Source organism: Pseudophryne corroboree, chromosome 11, assembly GCF_028390025.1.
Source record: "Pseudophryne corroboree isolate aPseCor3 chromosome 11, aPseCor3.hap2, whole genome shotgun sequence".
NCBI classification, from domain to species: domain Eukaryota; kingdom Metazoa; phylum Chordata; class Amphibia; order Anura; family Myobatrachidae; genus Pseudophryne; species Pseudophryne corroboree.
This window is the reverse complement of record NC_086454.1, coordinates 146,802,966-146,829,670: the sequence shown is the minus strand read 5'-3', so window position 1 is coordinate 146,829,670 and position 26,705 is coordinate 146,802,966. Positions and strand designations below refer to the sequence as shown.

The window sequence follows — 26,705 nt, the reverse complement described above, 5'->3', positions numbered from 1 at the left end:
ACAGCGATCACCTACAGTTCAATGACATGGACAGCGATACTCTCCAGTACAATGACCTGAACAGCGATCAGCTACAGTACTATGACCTGGACAGCGATACTCTACAGTACAATGACCTGGACAGCGATACTCTACAGTACAATGACATGAACAGCGATCAGCTACAGTACTATGACCTGGACAGCGATCATCTACAGTACAATGACATGGACAGCGATACTCTCCAGTACAATGACCTGAACAGCGATCATTTACATTGGTTCATTGAAATCTGCTTGGATTAATAGTCTAGCATATATTATTGACTGTGACTAGGAGTTTCTCCTTGGACTTTTTCACCCATTTCTAGCATCATCTACAGTGCAATGACCTGGACAGCAATAATCTACAGTACAATGACCTGGACAGTGATCAGCTACAGTACAATAACCTGGACAGCGATCATCTACAGTACAATAACCTGGACATCGATACTCTACAGTACAATGACCTGGACAGCGATCAGCTACAGTAAAATAACCTGGACAGCGATATTTTATTTATTCATTTATTAACAGTTTCATATATAGCGCAGCATATTCCGTTGCGCTTTAATATTCTACAGTACAATGATCTGGACAGCGATATTCTACAGTATAATGACCTGGACAGCAATCAGCTACAGTACAATAACCTGGACAGTGATCATCTACAGTACAATGACATGGACAGCGATACTCTACAGTACAATGACCTGGATAGCGATCATCTACAGTACAATGACATGGACAGCGATACTCTACAGTACAATGACCTGGACAGCATCATCTACAGTACAATGACCTGGACAGCAATCAGCTACAGTACAATAACCTGGACAGTGATCATCTACAGTACAATGACATGGACAGCGATACTCTACAGTACAATGACCTGGACAGCGATCATCTACAGTACAATGACATGGACAGCGATACTCTACAGTACAATGACCTGGACAGCATCATCTACAGTACAATGACCTGGACAGCAATCAGCTACAGTACAATAACCTGGACAGTGATCATCTACAGTACAATGACATGGACAGCGATACTCTACAGTACAATGACCTGGACAGTGATCAGCTACAGTACAATGACATGGACAGCGATACTCTACAGTACAATGACCTGGACAGCATCATCTACAGTACAATGACCTGGACAGCGATCATCTACAGTGCAATGACCTGGACGACGATACTCTACAGTACAATGACCTGGACAGCGATCAGCTACAGTACAATGACCTGGACAGCGATCATCTACAGTACAATGACATGGACAGCGATACTCTACAGTACAATGACCTGGACAGCGATCATCTAAAGTACAATGACATGGACAGCGATACTCTACAGTACAATGACCTGGACAGCGATCATCTACAGTACAATGACATGGACAGCATCATCTACAGTACAATGACCTGGACAGCGATCATCTACAGTGCAATGACCTGGACGACGATACTCTACAGTACAATGACCTGGACAGCGATCAGCTACAGTACAATGACCTGGACAGCGATCATCTACAGTACAATGACATGGACAGCGATACTCTACAGTACAATGACCTGGACAGCGATCATCTAAAGTACAATGACATGGACGGCGATACTCTACAGTACAATGACCTGGACGGCGATACTCTACAGTACAATGACCTGCACAGCGATACTCTACAGTACAATGACCTGGACAGCGATACTCTACAGTACAATGACCTGGACAGCGATCAGCTACAGTACAATGACCTGGACAGCGATCAGCTACAGTACAATGACCTGGACAGCGAAACTCTACAGTACAATGACATGGACAGCGATCATCTACAGTACAATAACCTGGACAGCGATCATCTACAGTACAATGACCTGGGCAGCGGTACTCTACAGTACAATGACCTGGACAGCGATACTCTACAGTACAATGACCTGGACAGTGATCAGCTACAGTACTATAACCTGGACAGCGATACTCTACAGTACAATGACCTGGACAGCGATCAGCTACAGTACAATGACCTGGACAGCGATCAGCTACAGTACAATGACCTGGACATCGAAACTCTACAGTACAATGACCTGGGCAGTGATACTCTACAGTACAATGACCTGGGCAGCGGTACTCTACAGTACAATGACCTGGACAGCGATACTCTACAGTACAATGACCTGGACAGCGATCATCTACAGTACAATGACCTGGACAGTGATCAGCTACAGTACAATAACCTGGACAGCGATCATCTACAGTACAATAACCTGGACATCGATACTCTACAGTACAATGACCTGGACAGCGATCAGCTACAGTAAAATAACCTGGACAGCGATATTTTATTTATTCATTTATTAACAGTTTCATATATAGCGCAGCATATTCCGTTGCGCTTTAATATTCTACAGCACAATGATCTGGACAGCGATATTCTACAGTACAATGACCTGGACAGCAATCAGCTACAGTACAATAACCTGGACAGTGATCATCTACAGTACAATGACATGGACAGCGATACTCTACAGTACAATGACCTGGACAGCATCATCTACAGTACAATGACCTGGACAGCAATCAGCTACAGTACAATAACCTGGACAGCGATATTTTATTTATTTATTTATTAACAGTTTCATATATAGCGCAGCATATTCCGTTGCGCTTTAATATTCTACAGTACAATGATCTGGACAGCGATATTCTACAGTACAATGACCTGGACAGCATCATCTACAGTACAATGACCTGGACAGCAATCAGCTACAGTACAATAACCTGGACAGTGATCATCTACAGTACAATGACATGGACAGCGATACTCTACAGTACAATGACCTGGACAGCGATCATCTACAGTACAATGACATGGACAGCGATACTCTACAGTACAATGACCTGGACAGCATCATCTACAGTACAATGACCTGGACAGCGATCATCTACAGTGCAATGACCTGGACGACGATACTCTACAGTACAATGACCTGGACAGCGATCAGCTACAGTGCAATGACCTGGACAGCGATCATCTACAGTACAATGACATGGACAGCGATACTCTACAGTACAATGACCTGGACAGCGATCATCTAAAGTACAATGACATGGACAGCGATACTCTACAGTACAATGACCTGGACAGCGATCATCTACAGTACAATGACATGGACAGCATCATCTACAGTACAATGACCTGGACAGCGATCATCTACAGTGCAATGACCTGGACGACGATACTCTACAGTACAATGACCTGGACAGCGATCAGCTACAGTACAATGACCTGGACAGCGATCATCTACAGTACAATGACATGGACAGCGATACTCTACAGTACAATGACCTGGACAGCGATCATCTAAAGTACAATGACATGGACGGCGATACTCTACAGTACAATGACCTGGACGGCGATACTCTACAGTACAATGACCTGCACGGCGATACTCTACAGTACAATGACTTGGACAGCGATACTCTACAGTACAATGACCTGGACAGCGATCAGCTACAGTACAATGACCTGGACAGCGATCAGCTACAGTACAATGACCTGGACAGCGAAACTCTACAGTACAATGACATGGACAGCGATCATCTACAGTACAATAACCTGGACAGCGATCATCTACAGTACAATGACATGGGCAGCGGTACTCTACAGTACAATGACCTGGACAGCGATACTCTACAGTACAATGACCTGGACAGTGATCAGCTACAGTACTATAACCTGGACAGCGATACTCTACAGTACAATGACCTGGACAGCGATCAGCTACAGTACAATGACCTGGACAGCGATCAGCTACAGTACAATGACCTGGACATCGAAACTCTACAGTACAATGACATGGACAGCGATCATCTACAGTACAATAACCTGGACAGCGATCAGCTACAGTACTATGACCTGGACAGCGATACTCTACAGTACAATGACCTGGACAGCGATCATCTACAGTACAATGACCTGGCAGCGGTACTCTACAGTACAATGACCTGGACAGCGATACTCTACAGTACAATGACCTGGGCAGCGATCATCTACAGTACAATGACCTGGACAGCGATCATCTACAGTGCAATGACCTGGGCAGCGGTACTCTACAGTACAATGACCTGGACAGCGATACTCTACAGTACAATGACCTGGGCAGCGATCATCTACAGTACAATGACCTGGACAGCGATCAGCTATAGTACAATGACCTGGACAGCAATACTCTACAGTACAATGACCTGGACAGCGATACTCTACAGTACAATGACATGGACAGCGATCATCTACAGTACAATAACCTGGACAGCGATTATCTACAGTACAATGACCTGGACAGCGGTACTCTACAGTACAATGACCTGGACAGCGATACTCTACAGTACAATGACCTGGACAGCGATCATCTACAGTACAATGACCTGGGCAGCAATACTCTACAGTACAATGACCTGGGCAGCGGTACTCTACAGTACAATGACCTGGACAGCGATCATCTACAGTACAATGACCTGGACAGCGATCATCTACAGTACAATGACCTGGACAGTGATCAGCTATAGTACAATGACCTGGACAGCAATACTCTACAGTACAATGACCTGGACAGCGATACTCTACAGTACAATGACCTGGACAGCGATACTCTACAGCACAGGTTCTCAAAGTCGGTCCTCAGGACCCCACACAGTGCATGTTTTGCAGGTCTCCTCACAGAATCACAAGTGAAATAATTAGCTCCACCTGTGGACCTTTTAAAATGTGTCAGTGAGTAATTAATACACCTGTGCACTTGCTGGGTTACCTGCAAAACATGCACTATGTGGGGTCCTGAGGACCGAGTTTGAGAACCACTGCTCTACAGTAAAATGACCTGGACAGCGATCATTTACATTGGTTCATTGAAATCTGCTTGGATTAATAGTCTAGCATATATTATTGACTGTGACTAGGAGTTTCTCCTTGGACTTTTTCACCCATTTCTATTGTTATTTTAAGTAATATATTCTTAACTTTTACACAAGTGGTAAAATTAAAGCGAGAGACACTTAACCGTAGACATATATAGATTACATAGTAGATACATACATATTATACACATACGCATATGAGAGAAAGATACACACACACATATACTGTATGTACGTGGAATACATCTGCAAGAAAGGCAATCCACGTCCATCTACATCACATGCTCTGTCTTGCACCCAGGGAAAACGTGGGGTGCCGGCATTACTGCAACTAGACAACATTTTGCTACAAATATATATATATATATATATATATATATATATATATATATACATATATACAGATATGGGATCATGCAACTTTGGTGCTGAAGAAGTTAGGTTGTGATTCTGTATTGGGACAACAATATCATTCATCTCATAGTTGTGATACACACTGGATATGATTGGGAAGCTAAAGGTACTTAGAGGTACATCATGAACTGTTATGACAGGTGTAATATACATTATCACAATATAGAATGTCAGTGTGTCAGGATGACATGGGTGAGAACATTGTGTGAGCCAAACTTAAGGTCATTAGCACCATACTAGTGTCTCTCAAATCACATTAATCCCAATGTACAAGTCATAATGTTAGCGATACAGATATGGTTAGGTTCTAATGAGGCTACGTTTTTATTTTTATAAACAAGATTACACATTTAGGAAAGAGCCACTGTACTGCACACACATAAACCTACAGTAGGAGCAGTAATTCTGCACAATGATGTTTCAGACCTGTGGGATGCATACAGTTAATATTCATACAGCACAGTTGTGTCCTGTTACATAATCAATATGCTCATCATAACAGCATTCCAACTACTAGAAAACAAATATATACAGCTATAAATCACACGCATACTACACACTACTGATCAGCTGATAGTCTGGATCCGCTATTGCAGTGACACTGATAGCGCTGGCACAATGAGCATTATTATAAGAGAACTGCACTTTTATGTGTTACAGACACTGTAGTCAATCAGAGTGCGGTACACATTACACACGCACCCACACACTGGCACTGCCACACAGACACACGTACACACCGCGGGCTCTTTCCTACCTAGGTGCCATTGGCACACAGACACGCAGTGGCACAGAATTCACCCACGCAGATCCACACACAGACACCGGCACTGGCTGACGCCTCCGGCACCCCTACCTGCCCTCTGCCCCCTAGCCAGCGGACCCCATCCCCTCCCCTGTGCCCACCTCACCTGCTGAACGCAGCCTGGCGATCCTGTGGGCAAAGTTTGGTGATATTCCAGCCAGGGAAGAACAGGCAAGCGCCGGGAACACTGCAGTCAGCCACCCAAAACCAGGACGGGGAGCCCCCCTCCCCCAATTGCCTCCTCCCCCACGGGGGCCACAGATGCCAAGAGAGAGATGCTAATGGAGGTGAGGGGCAGTGAGCGATCACTGTTGGTACTGCCGCTGGAAGAGGGGAGGGACCTGCAGGAGGGAGGGAGGGAGAGTTGGGGAGTGCAGGCTGGGGAGGGAGGGGAGAGGATGCAGGGAGGGAGAGACGCAGGGTACCCAGGGAAGGTGGCACACAGACCCTCACCTCTATGCCATCACTCTCCGTCCAGTGCTGCTCATTCAGATGGGCACTACTGCTCCTGACAGGATTTATATGTAAATGAATAATACACCTTAGCACAATATGCACCAAGGGTTATGTAATGTAACGCACCAGCATTTCTATTCCTTCATGTATAGCTGGGGATTCTTGTGCCTTTTCTTCCCCCTGCATCCCATGGCAATGCATACGATGTATGTCTTGTACAGTATATAAGCAGCGCTCTCTCTCTCTCTCTCTCTCTCTCTCTCTCTCTCTCTCTCAGTATAAAATGTGATGTTCAGTTAAAATGAATGGTCCTACTGTTATAACCACATTTATTGACTTCATGTAGTTCTTTTTCCTCTTTATGGTCAGAGTGGAGCATTTTAAAGAATACTTGTTGTCCCACTGGGAACACAAAAGCTAACCATCAGGAAATAATTGTGGGACATAAGTAAGGGTGATCAGGTATTTTATTTAAACTGCTATCAGGCCTGTTTGCCAGAGAAGGAACAGGTCCTACAATAAAGTAATGGGCTGTGTTATCAGAAACTACAGGTGGCAGGCCTCAGGTGGCATTTTAGTTTTATATATTTATGTAGCCAGTTTACCTTAATGTGAACCAATTTGGAACACAGGTTTGTAGTGCACCGTTTATTTGTTCTATTATTACTTAGCATTTTATATAGAGCATTCATTGCAGGAGGGTTTTTTTTTTATTGATATAAATATATATATACTGTAAGTACCAATTAATTATGAATTTCACCTTTAGCTTAACCTGCAATAGCCCTATTAGTAGTTTTTAGACAGATACTTCTTACTTGAGCATAGTTACTGCTCACTCCATGTATGATTCCTAGTTGTAAATTATTCTAGAATAATTTATACATTTACCAGACGATAGTAAATATGGGGTACCTCAAGAATATAGGGGGGAAATGACAGTGGTAGGGATGCATTTATTTGATTTCAAAATGCTGTTATTTTGAGTTCCTTGTCACCTCTCCAAAAAGAACAATAAAAAACGAATTATATTTTACTTTATTTAAAATCTTAGAAAATAATTAAATCAACTATTTGAGAATATAGTAAAAAAAAAAAAAATAATAATGAAGAAGCTTTCTTTGACCATGTACTACTGTATTATTTAATCATAGGAAAATAATATTAGCTTTATTCCCACAAAATAATATATATTGTTTTCTGTTTGGTGATTAGTTAATATCTCAAAAGGAAAGAGTATATTACAGGGGTTGTCAATATAGGGGACCACTGTTACCAGGCAAGAGCCAGCTCCCTCAGCCATAGGGACCTCAGTTAGTCCATTGCTCTGCAATAGAACTCTAGGCCTGGGCAATGGATGACCTGTGGCACTATAAATTTACCTGCAGCAGTGCTGCAATGAAAAGGAGTACCATTCAGCACTAGTCAACTAGGTAACAGGAGGTTGCTGGGGAAGGGTCTGCGTAGATGGATGGACGTATCCCCTATGCCTATAGTACTCATGGGTGATATGATCATTTAAGGAGCTGTTTTCTAAACTTAGGTAACGCCTTTACCTAGATTTCTGCCAGCAGCAACTAGAAATGCAGCATTCTAAATCCATAACCGGATAGAATACACTTGCAGAATATCTTTTTCGCTTTTGAGATATTAAATAGTGATAAAATAATAAAGTATAAATTATTGTGTTTTGCTAAAGCTATTTTTGTTCTTATTTTTTTTAAATAGGAAACGTTAATAAATGCAGAAAAAATCAACAGGCTAAAAATCTCAGTATAGGTCAGACTCGATGGAGAATTGGCAGGACTATCACAAGAATCATCCACAGTCTTTACAGAACCGTAAGATCAGTGGTGTGTCTATAATGGGGCAAATTGTTGCTGACTCAGGCATCTAATTTCCTGGACAGGGGTAGTTTAAGAGAGGAGGGGCCTGTGTGCATACTCCTCTCTGCAGTGCAATAGCACAGATCTTCAGAAACCTGGTGCCTGCCATGTTTCTGGGGACTAATCTCTATTATGCATGTGCAATTCACCAGGAAAATGACCACCGCACCACTCTCCTAGTAATTTCTGCTGCAGCAGCGCCGATGTAGGACTGCAGAGAGGTAAGCCGGGCCGGACTGTCCATCTGGAACCTCCGGCTCTCTGGACTGGCCGTTCCCCCGCCACCTGCCCGTCTCCATGAAAATGTGGCCGTGTCGCGAGTCCACGCCCCCCTGACTCGCAGCACTCCCCCTTGGCTAGTGTCCGCGTGCACTCTTTTACGGCATGTACGCCCCTGTCATGGGACACATGCCAGGAATGTTTTCGGGCGCCAGTCTGTCCCTGGAGGTAAGTAATTAAACATGGGTGAGGGGTGGGCCCCCATGAACCCAGGGTCCCATGTGCACTGCACATACTGCACCCATTATAGATATGCCTATGGTTTTGGGGCAGCCCAATTTAAAAAATATATAATGTTTCTGTTATCCACCTTATAATGGCTGTAGATTGAGTGGAATTACCAATCAGAAACTGAAATGTCTGTAGTGTCACATTACCCAGTTTTCTTCCTGGACTGTTAAGCCCCGTACACATGGCGAGAGATGTGTGCTGAGCGATCTGTCACAGACCGCTCAGCACACATCCAACCCCCCCCCCTCCCGCTCAGCACAGCGTGATGTGTGCTGAGCGAGGGGGGCGCTCATTTCATTCACCCAGCGGTTGAAATGAGTGATGTGCTAGATTGCCCAATCTTGCCCCGGCGATAGCGAGGTGCGGGGCTGTGCAGCGCTATCGCTGTAGAGCATACACACGAGAGATCCGTGCTTAAAGTCTAAGCAATCTGGTCAGACTGCTTAGATTTTAAGAACGGATCTCTCCGTATGTACCCCCCTTTATACTGTACCTAGTTAAACACTGATATGTAGCAGGTCCCAATTCAAAAGGTGACAATGATGCTTTAGTTGGGGCAGATACATTATCTACGTATGTTATCTTAATCAAATCAGAAGGATTTACATTAAATTCACAAATCATTCCAACACTTTGGCGACTTGCCTTTGCTATCCACAAGAAAGGTATTAAGATTATGAACAGTGGATGGGTTAGAAACAGAGACATAGGCATTCCACTGCATCCTAGCCCAGTTCCACTGTTTACACTGCTTGCCTTGACATCAGCTAACTTCACTGCCACCCTTATCCTCAGGGCCGGTGCAAGGTCTTGCGGCACCCTAGGCAAATCTTTAGCCTAGCGCCCCCTAACCTGCAAATCCCCCACCACCACCACAACTTCACAGACGGGAGATGCAGGTGCCCACTAGTTGGGCCGGGGTAAATTGCATCATTATACATATACAGAGAAATGGGACAACTCTCAAGGACTTTTAAAGTTTTTGTGACTTTTTTCACAATATACTGTACTTTCACTTTAAAAGTCCTTCAGTGCAATCTATTCTTTATCTACTCTATAATACTGTATATGGTATCTGGGGGGGGAGGTATTCAGTTGGGTTTGGGTACAGGATGCACTGGCCAGAATATCCCGCAGCATCCGGACCACCATAATTCCAAAATTTGAATTAAATTAATTAACCTTATCCTAGCCCTCCCTCCCCCCAGCCTAACCCTAACCGTCATACTAACATTCAGGATGCTGGCTGTCGGGTTTCTGAATGCAACATCCCGTCCGCCGGGATGCCACCTACATCCCTTTAATTGTATGTGTATACATACATATATACACACAGAAATACATATATTTCTATGCTCCTTATTGTGTTTCACCCCCCCCCCCCATCTGCAAGTTCATTACTAACCTGCATACAGAAACATGCTTCATTTAGTTTTTCACTAGATGAATTCAGTGGTGCCCTCCAGTGGCTGGCGCCTCTAGGCAGCCGCCTAAAGCTGCCTAATGGTAGAGCCGGCCCTGCTTATCCTTAGCATTACTGTTCACCATTGTGAGGGCTGTGTTAATTGCCTTATTGCAGGGCTGGCCAAACCGGTCCTCGAAATCTACCAACAGGTCACGTTTTCCAGGCCTCCTGGAGATCTGTAGAATTGTCAATTAGGAACGAATGCAGCACATCTTAATTAGTAATGACTACACCTGTACAGTAGCTAGGTGGTCTGGAAAATGTGAACTGTTGGTAGATCTCGAGGACCGGTTTGGCCAGCCCGGCCTTATTGAGTTTGGTCCCAGGATGCTTTACAAGGCTGTCAGCAGCACACTCTGATTGCATGTTATAGTGTTAGCTTGGTTAGGCTCTGTATATGTTTGGTTATCTGTTAGATTTTTACCATCCTTGTTTGCCACTTGCACTGACCCCAGTGTGTGCAACCCTATTATTTGTCGTCTGCGACCTGTGCTGACCACAGCCAGTTTACTGATTATCCTTATCTGTCGTTGCTCTGCCCACAATTTATGAACTCTACTATTGTTTTCTACCATCTGAGCTGACCTCAGTATGTTTATTGATTACACAGCCCCACAACAACAACAATGAAAATTGTTTCATTGCCAAGGATATTTGATCAAAGTTAGGGTATTTTGGTGTTGCTAAAATGAAAGAAGTTTTTCTATTTGGCTCTAGTTCTTGAGAGAATGGATACATTCAATTAGTAGAAAATGTAGCCGTAACGTGTGCATATAGGAACACTCTGGAAGATAAGACACCGGAATATTCCAGGTGTTTACCCAGCAATCATTCTAGAATATTCCCACTCCGTATGTAAGTGATCGGCCACTCTCATTTGAGCTGTTCGCATTGTCGTTTGTTTTTTTCTTGTTTCTCGTCCGTGTATCTCAAAATTTAGAGCCAGTCTACCAGAACTGATGTCCTATTCAGAATTAGCACCACAGAGTTACACCAAAATCACTTTAATATGATTGGTAAAAAAATGAGCGCTGATCAGTGTCATCCTTGTCTGCGGACCGCCCTATCTGTGGTTTGTGACCCCTGCCACAGTCTACTACAGGTTGAGTCTCCCTTATCCAAAATGCTTGGGACCAGAGGTATTTTGGATATGGGATTTTTCCGTATTTTGGAATAATTGCATACCATAATGAGATATCATGGTGATGGGACCCAAATCTAAGCACAGAATGCATTTATGTTACATATACACCTTATACACACAGCCTGAAGGTCATTTTAGCCAATACTTTTTATAACTTTGTGCATTAAACAAAGTGTGTGTACATTCACACAATTCATTTATGTTTCATATACACCTTATACACACAGCCTGAAGGTCATTTAATACAATATTTTTAATAACTTTGTATATTAAACAAAGTTTGTGTACATTGAGCCATCAAAAAACAAAGGTTTCACTATCTCACTCTCACTCAAAAAAGTCCGTATTTCGGAATATTCCGTATTTCGGAATATTTGGATATGGGATACTCAACCTGTATTGTGAGTTACACTTGTTTTTTATATTCAGTCACCATTTGTCATCTGGTATTCCCTCTGATTCCGAGTACTAGTCTTCAGTATATACTTGTATGTTCCAGCTTCATAATGTAAACTGATACTATTGCACAAGACCTGGGTGTAACTTAGTACCACTGATCCAGCTACAGTGACAATAGAAGCTGCTATAGATGAAGACCTGCTTCAGTTCCATAGATTTTTATTCCATAACAGGTATCATTTATCACAGGAACAAGGGACTAGGCCAGGTGGAAAATGCCACCTTTTTAAGCCCACTTCTGACAGATCAGATTGTTCAGCCTCCCATTACTACATGAAATATACAAAAATTGAGTTTTCATACAACATTATGTTGGAGAAAACAGATGGTATTGGAATTAATGTGGAGCCAGCGCAGATGTGCTAAATGGGTAGATTTGAAGTCTGCAGTAAAGGGAATTTTTACAAATACTTAAACAATTTTTTAAACTTTCTTTTTTCCATGTAACATATGTTGCTACGGTGTTGGTGGGTTGATGTTGCCTGGCAACATATTACAACACTTCTGTATTGTAGCCAGCTTTTCTCTTCTCATTCACTGCTGCATCAGTGGTCTGCTTCTCATGGGGGAGATGTATCAGACCTTAGAGAGAGATAAAGTGGAGAGAGATATAAAGTGCTTATAATTACCAATCACCTTCTAGCTATTATTTATCTAGCACTATCTATAAAATTACAGTTAGAAGCTGATTGGTTAATATGGGCATCTTTTCCACTCTAGCTTTACTTTAATCAATATTTAAAAAAAAAATTTGAATATGCAAAGAATAAATATTATTATTTTTATTTATTTATGTATTTATTTATTTATTTATTTATTAGCAGTATCTTATATAGGGGGATATCGTATTAGCCCCGGTAAAACATTGGGTTTCGCAATTTTTCCCAAAGTTTCACCAATTTTTTTTTACAGGCTATCCTGATTGATCGACTGTAAAACAAATTCCCTTTCTCCCAAAAACACACAGGTTTAAACACTGTGTGTTTTCGGTAGAAACAGCCCTGTTTTCGCACAAAAACGGGTCTATTTCTGGGGATTTGGTCAATCCCCGATGACCATGGACAACCTGCAGTGTCCTATGCCCGCTGCAGCAGCTGCAGACTGGAAATGCAGGCATGGCACCATGGCCCGGAAGCTGCCACTTGGTGCGGTAACCCTCGGCGGGGGAAGCCGGGCCAGCGCCATGACACCCCCCCCACACACACACACACCTCCGGCAGCGGTCACATGACAAGGGAGCGGCCATGTGACCGGGGGAAGCCGGAGGAGCAGCGCTACACTGGGAGCAGTCAGCAGCTGGCACCTGATGCAGCAACAGGTTACCCCGGTAAACCATTGCTCATGCTGGCTTATTGAGGATAATAGGATAGCCCCCGGCTATTAACGGGGCTAACTGGATATCCCCCATAGTGCAGCATATTCCATTGTGCTTTTACATAGTTACATAGTTGTGAGGTTGAAAAAAGACAAATGTCTATCGAGTTCAACCTGTATTATAAAATTTCATATCATTTAAATGTTGTTTCCTTGGATATTTCTTTCAATTAGGAATCTATCTAATCCATTTTTAAACTTATTGATTGAGTCCACCATTACTACCTTTCCTGGCAGAGAATTCCAAATCCTTACTGCTCTTACTGTGAAGAACCCTTTTCTCCGTTGTGTATGAATTTTTTTTTCTTCTAACCTCAGGGGGTGTCCCCGTGTCCTGTGTAGCCTTTTTCTGACAAACAGATCGTCTGAAAAATCCTTGTATTGTCCCTTTATATATTTATAAATATGAATAATGTCCCCTCTCAGCCGCCTCTTTTCCAGTGTAAACATATCTAACCTTGTCAGTCTTTCCTCATAATTCAGTGCCTCTAACCTCTTAACCAGTTTGGTGGCTCGCCTCTGAACCCTTTCGAGTTCCAAGATATCTGTTTTATAGTGAGGTGCCCAGAACTGTACACAATATTCCAGGTGTGGCCACACCAATGATTTATGCAGTGGTAAGATTACACTCTCATCCATAGTCTCCATTCCCCGTTTTATGCAAGCTAACACTTTATTTGCATTGCATACTGCTTTACAATTGGCAACAATGATGGAACAAACTGGGTAATAACAGACATACAAACAGAATTGGGTACAGAAGGTAAAAAAAAAAGGGGTGGGTATACAAAGCAAAATGTTTGTGTGTGTGTGGGGGGGGGGGGATGACAAGGCACATATATACATGTATGGTAGAAAATATATGCAAAGGTAGAGAGCAGAGGACTGTAAGATGTGTCCGAATCGGAGACAGGAGACTCATTCAGGTTGAACGAAGAAGGGGATCAGCTTAATGCTGTGCACTTCGTGGGAGCACCTCTTCCCTCAGTGATGTACATGTGCCATGGGTACCATTTCGCTAGGGGAGAGGAAGGGGCCATAGACTATGAGACCTCTCGAGGCTCCATCTCTTAGTCAAATTTGTTTCTTGTAATAACCTTAAGAAAAGGGGGGGGGGGGGGGGGGACTTGCAATCCTGGGCAATGGTGGCCTTGGCAGATATAAGAATATGTCCAAGGACGTAGAGATCAGACTTTGGAACTGTAAGGGGGTACCAATGCAGTAAAGAGAGGGCAGGCTCATGAGTGAGGGTACAACCCAGCACATCTCCAATGAGGGCAAACATGCGCAGGATCGTACCCTCCGTATGACAAAGGTGACAGAATAGTTTAGAACACAAGGGCCTTCACGTAATTTCACTGTGTTTATATACCCTAAGAGATATCACTTTTTAACAGCTGACTTCTTTATTTTAATTTTTCTCGTTTTTATTATCGGCCCCTGTGGACTGTATTACTATGCTGCACACTGTAGTGCATTTCTCAGATGTGGGCTGCAGCTCCTGTCATAGTTGTTATGGTTGGGAAAATTGGAAAATGAGTGTTTGAAGTATTGTGTCCTCATATCCATATGTGTTGATTGTTCTATGGGGGTCATTCCGAGTTGATTGCTCGCTAGCTGTTTTTAGCAGCCATGCAAATGCTAAGCCGCCTCCCTCTGGGAGTGTATCTTAGCTTAGCAGAAGTGCGAATGAAAGATTCGCAGAGTGGCTACAAAAAAAAAATTGTGCAGTTTCAGAGTAGCTCCAGACCTACTCCTAGATTGCGATCACTTCAGACTGTTTAGTTCCGGATTTGATGTCACAAACATGCCCTGCGTTTTTCCAGCCACGCCTGCGTTTTTCCAGGCACGCCTGCATTTTTCCAATCACTCCCTGAAAACGGTCAGTTGACACCCAGAAACGCCCACCTCCTGTCAATCACTCTGCGGCCAGCACTGCGACTGAAAAGCTTTGCTAGACCTTGTGTGAAACTACTTCGGCAGTTGTGAAAGTACGTCACGCGTGCGCATTGCTCTGCTTACGCATGCGCAGAAGTGCCTTTTTTTGCATCAACGCTACACAGCGAACATTTTCAGCTAGCGACCAACTCGGAATGACCCTCTATATCTCTTACAAGAATATCTACTTATATGTATTCCATGCTGTGTTCTTTATAGTTTATCATACCACCTGACTTTCAGTTATACTGTATTATTCACTGGTTTTATTCTTTGCTACTGTACTGTATGTATATGTTTTACTTATTACCAGTATAATATATGTTGACGCATATGATTCAATAAAAATGTTTACAAAATAAGAAGATCACAAGAGCCATACCATGTGGAGCTTAGGTGGGGCCAAATAAAGCCTATTCACAGCTTAATATGCATTTCAGAGTGATTAGTAGATTTTAATAGGGAAAAAGAAGAAAGATGGATAGATTCCCATTGTCTGGAAGTAAAGGCATGTTGAAGGTCAGTTTCCCATTGTAGCTGGATAATGGATTCAACTAAAAGGTCAGGAGTGAAAATAGGATATGGCACCACGGGAGGAGGCATTAGACAGTCTTGTTAATACCTGAGGTGGTGATGTACAGAAAACAGCTGGGGTGGTATTTGTCGACTGCACCCAATAGCGAAGCTGAAGGTAAAAACAGTTATTTTAATTTTTTTTAAGCCAAACAGAATAAAACAAATTTGCATGAGCATATGTATAAGAACATGAAAAAAACAAAAGCAGTGATGATTATAGGATGTGTTATATTATTAGATGTCATATATTGCATGATGGTTAAAAAGTGAGACAAAAAGAGGACCCAACATGGGAAACAGAGTCCTACCAGAATCCTACCAAGATGACAATCAGAGCCGCAGGTGTTATAAATGCAAGGTATTTCCCGGGAACAATACCCTGCATGTGGCTCCGTCAGGTGTGTTCTCCAATGGTCCCTTTCACAGTCTGGATGTCCTAGAAGGCTGGAGGCACTGGAAGGCAGGTGTCTCACTTTTTAACCATTGTGCAGCATTAAATCTATATTTTATTTATATCATATTGGTATATATTACATTTTATTGTGAAAACTGAAGTTTATGCCAAAGTGTAGCATTGGATTAGCGCCAAGTGGTCGGAGCCATCCCTTACCGTATACAATTGTTAATAAGTTTTGAGTAAGAGGTGAATACCAGGGTTTGAAGTATTTTGAAAAAGTAAAAGTAGCCAAGGAATTATATTTACTTTACTTATCCCCAATCTGTCCAGCTACAAGTGGCAGGGGTCTTCTTTCCAAGTCTGAGCTCGCTTAGCAATGGGTGAATAACCATTATGGCATGGGGCCACCTAGCTTCAGAGAGATAGATGCCTAGATACTTTAACTTCTGTTACTACTACTTAGTGATGTGCACCGGAAATTTTTCGGGTTTTGTGTTTTGGTTTTGGATTCGGTTGTGAGGCCGTGTTTTGGATTCGGACGCGTTTTGGCAAAACCTCCCTGAAAATTTTTTGTCAGATTCGGGTGTGTTTTGGATTCGGGTGTTTTTTTACAAAAAACCCTCAAAAACAGCTTAAATCATAGAATTTGGGGGTCATTTTGATCCCATAGTATTATTAACCTCAATAACCATAATTTCCACTCATTTTCAGTCTATTCTGAACACCTCACACCTCACAATATTATTTTTAGTCCTAAAATTTGCACCGAGGTCGCTGGATGACTAAGCTAAGCGACCCAAGTGGCCGACACAAACACCTGGCCCATCTAGGAGTGGCACTGCAGTGTAAGACAGGATGGCACTTCAAAAAAATAGTCCCCAAACAGCACATGATGCAAAGAAAAAAAGAGGCGCAATGAGGTAGCTGTGTGACTAAGCTAAGCGACCCAAGTGGCCGACACAAACACCTGGCCCATCTAGGAGTGGCACTGCAGTGTCAGACAGGATGGCAGATTTAAAAAATAGTCCCCAAACAGCACATGATGCAAAGAAAAAAAGAGGTGCACCAAGGTCGCTGGATGGCTAAGCTAAGCGACCCAAGTGGCCGACACAAACACCTGGCCCATCTAGGAGTGGCACTGCAGTGTCAGACAGGATGGCAGATTTAAAAAATAGTCCCCAAACAGCACATGATGCATAGAAAAAAAGAGGTGCACCAAGGTCGCTGGATGGCTAAGCTAAGCGACCCAAGTGGCCGACACAAACACCTGGCCCATCTAGAAGTGGCACTGCAGTGTCAGACAGGATGGCAGGTTTAAAAAATAGTCCCCAAACAGCACATGATGCAAAGAAAAAAAGAGGTGCACCAAGGTCGCTGGATGGCTAAGCTAAGCGACACAAGTGGCCGACACAAACACCTGGCCCATCTAGGAGTGGCACTACAGTGTCAGACAGGATGGCAGATTTAAAAAATAGTCCCCAAACAGCACATGATGCAAAGAAAAATGAAAGAAAAAAGAGGTGCAAGATGGAATTGTCCTTGGGCCCTCCCACCCACCCTTATGTTGTATAAACAGGACATGCACACTTTAACAAACCCATCATTTCAGCGACAGGGTCTGCCACACGACTGTGACTGAAATGACTGGTTGGTTTGGGCCCCCACTAAAAAAGAAGCAATCAATCTCTCCTTGCACAAACTGGCTCTATATGCTGGTGGACAGCAAACTGTGCAAAACTGAAATGCACCACAGGTATGGATGGATAGTATACTTGACGACACAGAGGTAGGTAGGGCAGTGGCCTACTGTACCGTACTGCTATATATTATATACTGGTGGACAGCAAACTGTGCAAAACTGAAATGCACCACAGGTATGGATGGATAGTATACTTGACGACACAGAGGTAGGTAGAGCAGTGGCCTACTGTACCGTACTGCTATATATTATATACTGGTGGACAGCAAACTGTGCAAAACTGAAATGCACCACAGGTATGGATGGATACTAGTATACTTGACGACACAGAGGTAGGTAGAGCAGTGGCCTACTGTACCGTACTGCTATATATTATATACTGGTGGACAGCAAACTGTGCAAAACTGAAATGCACCACAGGTATGGATGGATAGTATACTTGACGACACAGAGGTAGGTAGAGCAGTGGCCTACTGTACCGTACTGCTATATAGTATATACTGGTGGTCAGCAAACTGTGCAAAACTGAAATGCACCACAGGTATGGATGGATAGTATACTTGACGACACAGAGGTAGGTAGAGCAGTGGACTACTGTACCGTACTGCTATATATATAGTTATACTGGTGGTCAACAAAATTCTGCACTGTCCTCCTACTATATACTACAATGCAGCACAGATATGGAGCGTTTTTCAGGTAGAGAACGTATAATACTGGTGGTCACTGGTCAGCAAAACTCTGCACTCTCCTCCTACTATATAATACTGCTGGTCCCCAGTCCCCACAATAAAGCAATTAGCACACTGAGCACAGATATTTGCAGCACACTGAGCACAGTCAGATATGGAGCGTTTTTCAGGCAGGGAACGTAGATATTTGCACTTGCAGCACACTGAGCACAGATATTTGCAGCACACTGAGCACAGATATTTGCAGCACAATTTGCAGCCCACTGAACATAGAAACTGAGAGGACGCCAGCCACGTCCTCTCACGATCATCTCCAATGCACGAGTGAAAAATGGCGGCGACGCGCTGCTCCTTATATAGAATACGAATCTCGCGAGAATCCGACCGCGGGATGATGACGTTCGGGCACGCTCGGGTTAACCGAGCAAGGCGGGAGGATCCGAGTCTGCCTCGGACCCGTGTAAAATGGGTGAAGTTCGGATAATGAGGATCCGAACCCGCTCATCACTACTACTACTACTGCTAATAACTGGTAATGATGTGGGACTGGTTAATTGCCTTAGAACCCATTTAGCACACACTTTACGATATCCCAAATCATTGATTAGTGTTTCTACAGTGCCATGGCTACATTCAAGTTCACCACTGATATCTCTGATGGTCACATGACGGTCTTTCTGAATTACTGCAGTTGATGGTCTGCATCAGACCTCCAATGATTCTGATCGTTATAGATGGTCTCGAATGTAGAAAAATGGATCCCAATATATGAATGGCAAATGTTATCATAGTATTAAGGGCCTATTCAGGTTTGTTAGCAAACAAAAAAGCACATTAATGGGCAAAACCATGTTGCATTGCAGGGGAGGCAAATGTAACTTACACAGGGAGAGTTAGATTTGGGTGGGGTGTACTGAAATCTAAATTACAGTGTTAAAATAAAGCAGACAGTATTTACCCTGCACAGAAACAATATAACCCACCCAAATCTAAATCTCTCTGCACATGTTACATCTGCCCCACCTGCAGTGCATATGGTTTTGCCCATTAGTGTGCTTTTTTGGTTTGCTAACAAACCTGAATATGCCCCTAGGGCCAGTGATGGGGAACCTTGGCACTCCAGCTGTTGTTGAACTACACATCCCAGCACGCCCTGCTACGTTTTTGCTATTTGGTCATGCTAAAACTGTAGCAGGGCATGATGGGATGTGTAGTTCAACAACAGCTGGAGATCCAAGATTCCCCATCACTGCGCCTAGGCCATGGACTGCCTGATTACCAATTGTTTGTTTCCTAACACTTTGAGACAGGTGGACAAATGTCTTTATACTGTACCATTGTGGTTGCTCACCTGATATTGCCATATGTAATCTAGTTGCCTGTGACAGAGAAGGGTAAAAATCAATTTATATTAGCATTACCCTTAGCATTACCATTGTTGAGTCAGAGGCGTAAAGAGCCTTTACTATGACTAATATATACAGGGACCTATTTATCAAATCATTTTTGCAGCATATTCCTCCATAACATTTGTTTTTGTAGGGTAGCCACAAATATTTAGGATTCCCCCAAATGTATGAAGGAGGGACCGCAGCAGGTAGCTCCATATCTGCTGCAAACTTTCCATTAGTGACAGTACCCGCAGCACACTTAGGTTTCCAGTGCATAGCTCTCAGAGTTACTAAGATTCTGAATGCGAACCATTCAGAAGTTTGGCCCCAGCAGCTAATGCTATCTGCAGATGGCGCTTGCCTACGTAGTCTATGGGGTACATAACACAGAAATAACCAGGAGAACCCACACTGGTAATGACTGCCAGCAGACCATGCATGCACAGAACGACCCAGAGTCCCAAAGGAGAAGGGAATTGATTCTTTTTGCGTTCATTTCACTTCTTACACATCCCAGGGACGGCCGTTTGGGAGGTACATAATTTCTTATTGATGCATATAGCTAAAATCCAATAAATAGTAAACATGCCCCCATAATATTGTAAACGTTGTTTTCCAAGGCTACAATTCACTCAAGTCACATTCCTTTCTGGCTAATAATGTGACTTGGCTAATAATGACAAGCTGTATATATATATTTTTTTTGGCAAGGCATATCACGGGGAGAACTATATTTAAGTTATTTTTACCCCTATGACTGCCAAATCCAACCAATTCCACATTGATCCAGTATTGGCAACTGTTATGCAACCTCTTGGCCAGAACGTTGGCATGTCATACTGTATTAACACTCAGGAGAGAGAGAGAGAGAGAGAGAGAGAGAGAGAGAGGGTCCTTGCCTTCATTTTGGTATCACAGTGATGTGTGCTCCTATAATTCTCCTCCTGGGGGCTTTGATAACACTGTAATGATGGAAGCACTATTACAAAAGGAGGGGATGCCATCTGGGCCTGGTGTTTTAGCCAACAGGATTGCTTGATGACTTCCTCAAATTCCTATTGGGTAATATTTAAAAAGAAAATAAAACAGTTTGAGCAACTGACTGGTAGATGGCCAGGAATGTCACACTTGGTGGAGAGCATCACAAAATCCAGTGATCCCCCTCTTAGGTTATGTAGAGGTTAACAGTGCACTATAAAACCATTTGCAATGTAATTTATATTATGGACCGGTTGGTCACTAGAACCTTTTATATTAAGGTTCCCTTTTTTTCCACAAGTCCTCGCCAAAAATGTACAACTTCTGTTTCCAAACTCATAACGAAAATGCAAAGTCAACTAGAATGATCTCTTTACACTGACAACTCCTGTGATTTCTGCACAGTAAGCTTATACATAACTTCCAACTTTTCACACAGCCTGAATTTAGGCTATTGATTTCATATTTACACTTGTTTCTTGAGAATTGAGAATGTTTCTCAGCACACATTTTATTTATCTGACAGGCGGTGTTGGTGCCTTCTAGACTATTATCTCTAGGGTAAAAGTGAATTAATATCTGCTCGAACCATAAAGACTTTGAGATGTGAGTCTGTAAGGTGTCGAAGGCAAAGGAGACTACGACGGGTCATTGACTTACAAACACAGGGACCATGTGATAGAGCCAGTACAGATACAATAAGAAGAGACAGGAAGTAGCTCTTTATAAATAGGAAGTGTGACCTAAAGTGCTCAAAAAACATTGGTCAAAGGTATCAAAGTACTTTAGGTATTGGGTAGTTGTGAAAGTGTTTATCCTGTAGCAGGAGATGTTTTATATTAGCCTTGGAATAAATGGCTAATATCACTGATGTTCTTTTGCAGTGAATGTAAGACCTTAGATTACAAGTATCAATTAAATCCCATCGAATTGACCACCAGATTCAGATTTAGTCATACATTATAAACATCATCAGTTCGTCATTCATGTGCTCAAACTTTGACCATATAAAAGATCAAATTTGATCATTGTTTGACTGCTTTTACCCGTTGTCTCGATCATTATCTGATGGTGCCTCTTCCAATGTTGAATGGGAGTTGGAATCATTTCGGGCCAATGCACATTGCAACTTGTGACCATTTATGTACAAAATGGACCAATTAGCGTGAGACATCACAACACCAATGGACACTACTAGAGCAGCTGTTGGAGAGATAGCCATACACTAACAGGGGGTTCTGTGATTCCTCTGTTATAGGGCCAGTGATGTGTGCTCTGATCATACTATTAGCTGCTATGCATGTATGATAAGTCGGACAGATTGATTTAAAATGCATGTAATTCCCTAAGCACAATATTACATTATAATCTCTGTTGGGCTGATGCTGCAGGTCTATATGATCTAATATATATAATATATATTTTGTAACATTTTATAACCAGAAAAGTATGTAATCAGCTGGGGAATCCAACAACCCACTTCTTCATCTTGCTGGTAATCCCTCCTTCCCTTGGCACTTTATCTTACTTAGCCCGCTGTATTCATCTAACAAACAGTGTGCCCTCCAGTGCTGGGAATAAGGGATCCCACACTAATTATACCCCAGACACATAGAAAACAGAGGGGATGCAGATAGATGAGGAAAGAGAAAGAGATGCAGGGAAAAGATTCCATACGTCTCTTAATAAACTTGAGGACTTGTCTCCTCCATCCACATTATATGTACTTTTCATGTGTTAATAAATGCACACGTATCATATGAAAATAGAGCAAGATAGAGCCAGTTTGCTGACATGGTGTACGACTATGCTGGATGGCATAGTGCATCTTGTGCAAATCCATTCTACCCACGTTTGGAAGAGTAGGCACATTCAGATTTTCATGATTCTGCCACTGCCGCCTGTTCGCTCCAAGATAAGCAGGGACAGATAGCGGAAGATAATGAAGGTCACCGGCATTGGCAAAATATTTGTGTTTTACTGTTGTGAGTGCTCCGCTGTTGCTAATGCTATTGATTTACTCGTTGCTTGGTCATGTATGGTGTTTTGGGCCTAATTCAGGCCTGATCGCAGCAGCAACATTTTTCTCTAATGGGCAAAACCATGTTGCAGTGCAGGTGGGGCAGATATAACACGTGCAAATCTAACTCTCTCTGCACATGTTATATCTGCCCCACCTGCAGTGCTCATGGTTTTGCCCCACAGAGAGTGATTTTGCTGCTGCAATCTGGTCTGAATTAGGCCCTTTGTGCATCTGTTTTTTTTGTAAATTGCAATGATGCATAATGACTAATGCATTTGTTATACATATAAGAAATAGTTTCAAGCTTGCGCAGAAGTGTGCCTCAAGTGTCTGTGATGTGTTCATGTCAATTTAGAATGCAATTACTGGACAGTCAACTATTTTTCATGCATTAGTGCATGCTACTACCAACACAGTATACTGCACTGTTAAAAGCATATGTAAAACACATTTAAAGCACATGTCAAGAGCATATTGAAAGTGTGCATTTTCATTCCTTTGTGTCCATTTTCCCAGTGTATATGTGTGACTAAGCTCTGAAGCTATTACTTGGTGGTTACTTATCACTGGCTTACTGAGAGCTCCTGCTCCCCAGGGCAATAAGCATATTAAGGGATCATGTTAAATAAAGTTATGTTGGTTATTTTGTTTTGCTAGTTTTATGCGCTCATGACTGCAAGTGACTAATAATAATTTCTCTTCTCTCCCTTTTCCTCCCCACCCCTCACCCTCTCCTTTACTTTCTTTTTCAGCAAACAGTTCTCTCCTGGGAGGAGGAGGAGGTAAGTCTGTGTTTGTTTGTCTTCTGCTCCCTGTGAGACACTTTACATGTTATAAATGCAGCTAACAGCAATATACAACGCTAGCTGTCAGCTGGATTCCTAACTACAGCTTTTATATAACTCAGATGTATAAGGCATCCAGGCGGCCTTTATTTGCTCTGATCTACACAGGACCTGGGCCTCTCACATACATACATACATACATACATACATACATACATACATACATGCATGCATACATACATACATACATACATACATACATACATACATACATATTTAAAGTTCAAATTATATTACTTTGCTGCCATGGAGTATCTTAGAGAAGGCTGAAGCCATATTAAAGCTCTGGATAGTCCTGCCTTGTTATATTGACCTAGTTCTGATTTTCAGCATGGAAAAGCCATTAATTGAAATGCCAATAACTAAACAAGTCACATAAGCCAGGCACATGGCCCTCCAAATTTGATATGACAAGTGGTCAATGCATCTCTATAGCATGGTAGCTTGCTCATCTTACAGAGTAAGAGCTGACCATGAGACCTGCAGGGTACAGAACAGTGGAGTTGGTCAGAATCAGGGCCGTAACAACTTACCCCCAGTGCCTGTCACTGCCCATGCAAATTAGGGACATTCCTCAACCATGCACTATATGGTCATTGTCTACATGTCTTTTCATGCTATATGACTAATGTATATGTCCCTACTTCAAATGTTCCGGGACTCTTTGTGACACTATCAGCTACAGATGGTATTTCTTGAACCATATGAAATTCTCAGTGTTGCCTTCATTATTTTAGATAGCACCAAAGTAAGAGATTCCATAATAGCAGGGGGTACAGATTCTACAGGATATACCTGTGGCTGGCCTTTATTCCAATGTCAAAGCCCCATACACCGTGGTAAGGGTAACAGCTCATATGGCCTGCAATGATGGCTATCTGTGAAGGAAGCCTAAGTGGTCCAACAATAGCTATCTATATTAAAACTAGTGATGTGCACCGGACATTTTTCGGGTTTTGTGTTTTGGTTTTGGATTCAGTTCCGCGGCCGTGTTTTGGATTCGAACGCGTTTTGGCAAAACCTCCCTGAAAATTTTTTGTCGGATTCGGGTGTGTTTTGGATTCGGGTGTTTTTTTTACAAAAACCCCTCAAAAACAGCTTAAATCATAGAATTTGGGGGTCATTTTGATCCCATAGTATTATTAACCTCAATAACCATAATTTCCACTCATTCCCAGTCTATTCTGAACACCTCACAATATTATTTTTAGTCCTAAAATTTGCACTGAGGTCGCTGGATGACTAAGCTAAGCGACCCAAGTGGCCGACACAAACACCTGGCCCATCTAGGAGTGGCACTGCAGTGTCAGACAGGATGGCACTTCAAAAAAATAGTCCCCAAACAGCACATAAACACAAAAGGAGTGGTCCACCAGCGCTGTTTATATAAAGAGTTCAATAGTTCATTCAATCAATAAATGATTTGATGTAATTCCTGCTTGTCAGATGTACCTTACTCACCGACGTACAGTGAGATTTCCTCTTATAAAGGTATCTTTTTCCTAGGGAACAGACATCATAAGGTCATATGAAATTTCACTCACCAATATTGCGAGCCCTATATTCATATAAAGGTTTCTTTGTGACTGCACCAGGCTTCTCCACAAATATCCAGAGATTGCTCCTCCAAGATAATTATGACTGGACCATTAGATCTCCATAAAAAGCGTTTTATTACAAAAAGATAAAATACATAAACAGGGGTTACACCACTTCACTCCACAAGGACTCCAAACATTAACCAGCAGCCAAATTAGTCCCGGGAAAAATTTGAAAAATGGGTAGGTTTGAGAAAAAGATCTTACTCCTTATATACGTGATAGTGGGGATCCCTGTACCTCCAAACACCAACGCGTTTCGGAAATGTTTCCTTCCTCAGGGTATGAAGTGTGTAAGCCCAATACAAATATTTATACCAACTGAGCCTAACCATGTGATCTGCAGCCAATCGCTGCATGACATCAGTATTCATCATTAAAAGAATCCTGCAAACCCAGAATATTACATTCTGTTCGACTTATCATACTCTAAATACATATATCTATAACTCCCATGTATTCAACAATATTAAAACCTCTTATTAATACATATATTTCAAACATTACTAATAATTGAAACATAGTAATACATGGCCCGGATCCCGTATTTTTTCCAATTATTTTATATCCAATCCACATCCAGATCCATTCTCGATTTTCATTTTCTCATTTCCAAACCAAATGTGACCAATCATATATTTTATCCCAAAGTTCGTCTCGGTCTCCGGCACAGACTATTGGATGTCCGGTGGCGCCAAAGCGGTTGTCTCGGCCACCGCTTGCGTTCCACACAAAGCGGAAGTTCTTATTTCAACAGACGAAAGTCTCTTAGTCCCATAGCGGCTCTCTACAGCGGATCGCATCCTAGTATGAAGCATGATGACGTCCGCCGGAAGTCGTAATTTTGTCATTTCCGCCATCTCGGTGACACGCAAACAGGAAGTTAAACTCTTCCTTATCCGTATTATCCGTATTCTCAGTGGAACGCAACCATTCATTGTGTTTAGATTTATTCTGAGATTCATACCATATATACCCACAAAGAGAAAGAAAAAGACAAGAAGGTTTTAGCATTTCCACCATATTTCTTACAATGCTAAATGCATATAATAAAACAATTAACTTTTTATTTTTTCATTTGTATTCTCTATAAGAACCACTTGGTCTCAAAATCGG

General features: G+C 42.4%; 2 protein-coding genes and 1 long non-coding RNA gene across 8 annotated transcripts in view; 1 reads left to right on the top strand and 2 right to left on the bottom strand.

Annotated features, from left to right (window-relative positions):
* FLRT1 (fibronectin leucine rich transmembrane protein 1) overlaps positions 1-6,494 on the bottom strand; it is a 327,690-nt gene extending 321,196 nt beyond the window's left edge. Inside the window, exon 1 of the mRNA XM_063944931.1 lies at positions 6,265-6,494. The gene's annotated coding sequence lies outside the window, so the exon portion shown is untranslated. The remainder of the gene's footprint in view (positions 1-6,264) is intronic.
* Positions 6,495-8,351: 1,857 nt separating this feature from the next.
* LOC134969168 (ADP-ribose glycohydrolase MACROD2-like) overlaps positions 8,352-26,705 on the top strand; it is a 260,404-nt gene continuing 242,050 nt past the window's right edge. Inside the window, exons 1-2 of one of the 3 annotated variants that reach the window (XM_063944935.1) lie at positions 8,352-8,455; positions 23,899-23,928. In XM_063944935.1, the coding sequence (XP_063801005.1) occupies positions 8,404-8,455; positions 23,899-23,928 (82 nt within the window). In that variant the 5' untranslated portion in view covers positions 8,352-8,403. The remainder of the gene's footprint in view (positions 8,456-23,898; positions 23,929-26,705) is intronic. The other 2 variants (XM_063944936.1, XM_063944937.1) reach the window with 2 other exon arrangements.
* The window catches only part of LOC134969170 (uncharacterized), a 94,889-nt gene continuing 80,404 nt past the window's right edge, over positions 12,221-26,705 (bottom strand). Inside the window, exons 3-4 of one of the 4 annotated variants that reach the window (XR_010189423.1) lie at positions 16,013-16,075; positions 12,221-12,660 (exon numbers count right to left, since the gene is read on the bottom strand). This is a non-coding gene — a long non-coding RNA (uncharacterized LOC134969170). Of the gene's footprint in view, positions 12,661-15,829; positions 16,076-21,046; positions 21,201-25,645; positions 26,544-26,705 lie in introns of those variants that run through there. The other 3 variants (XR_010189422.1, XR_010189420.1, XR_010189421.1) reach the window with 3 other exon arrangements.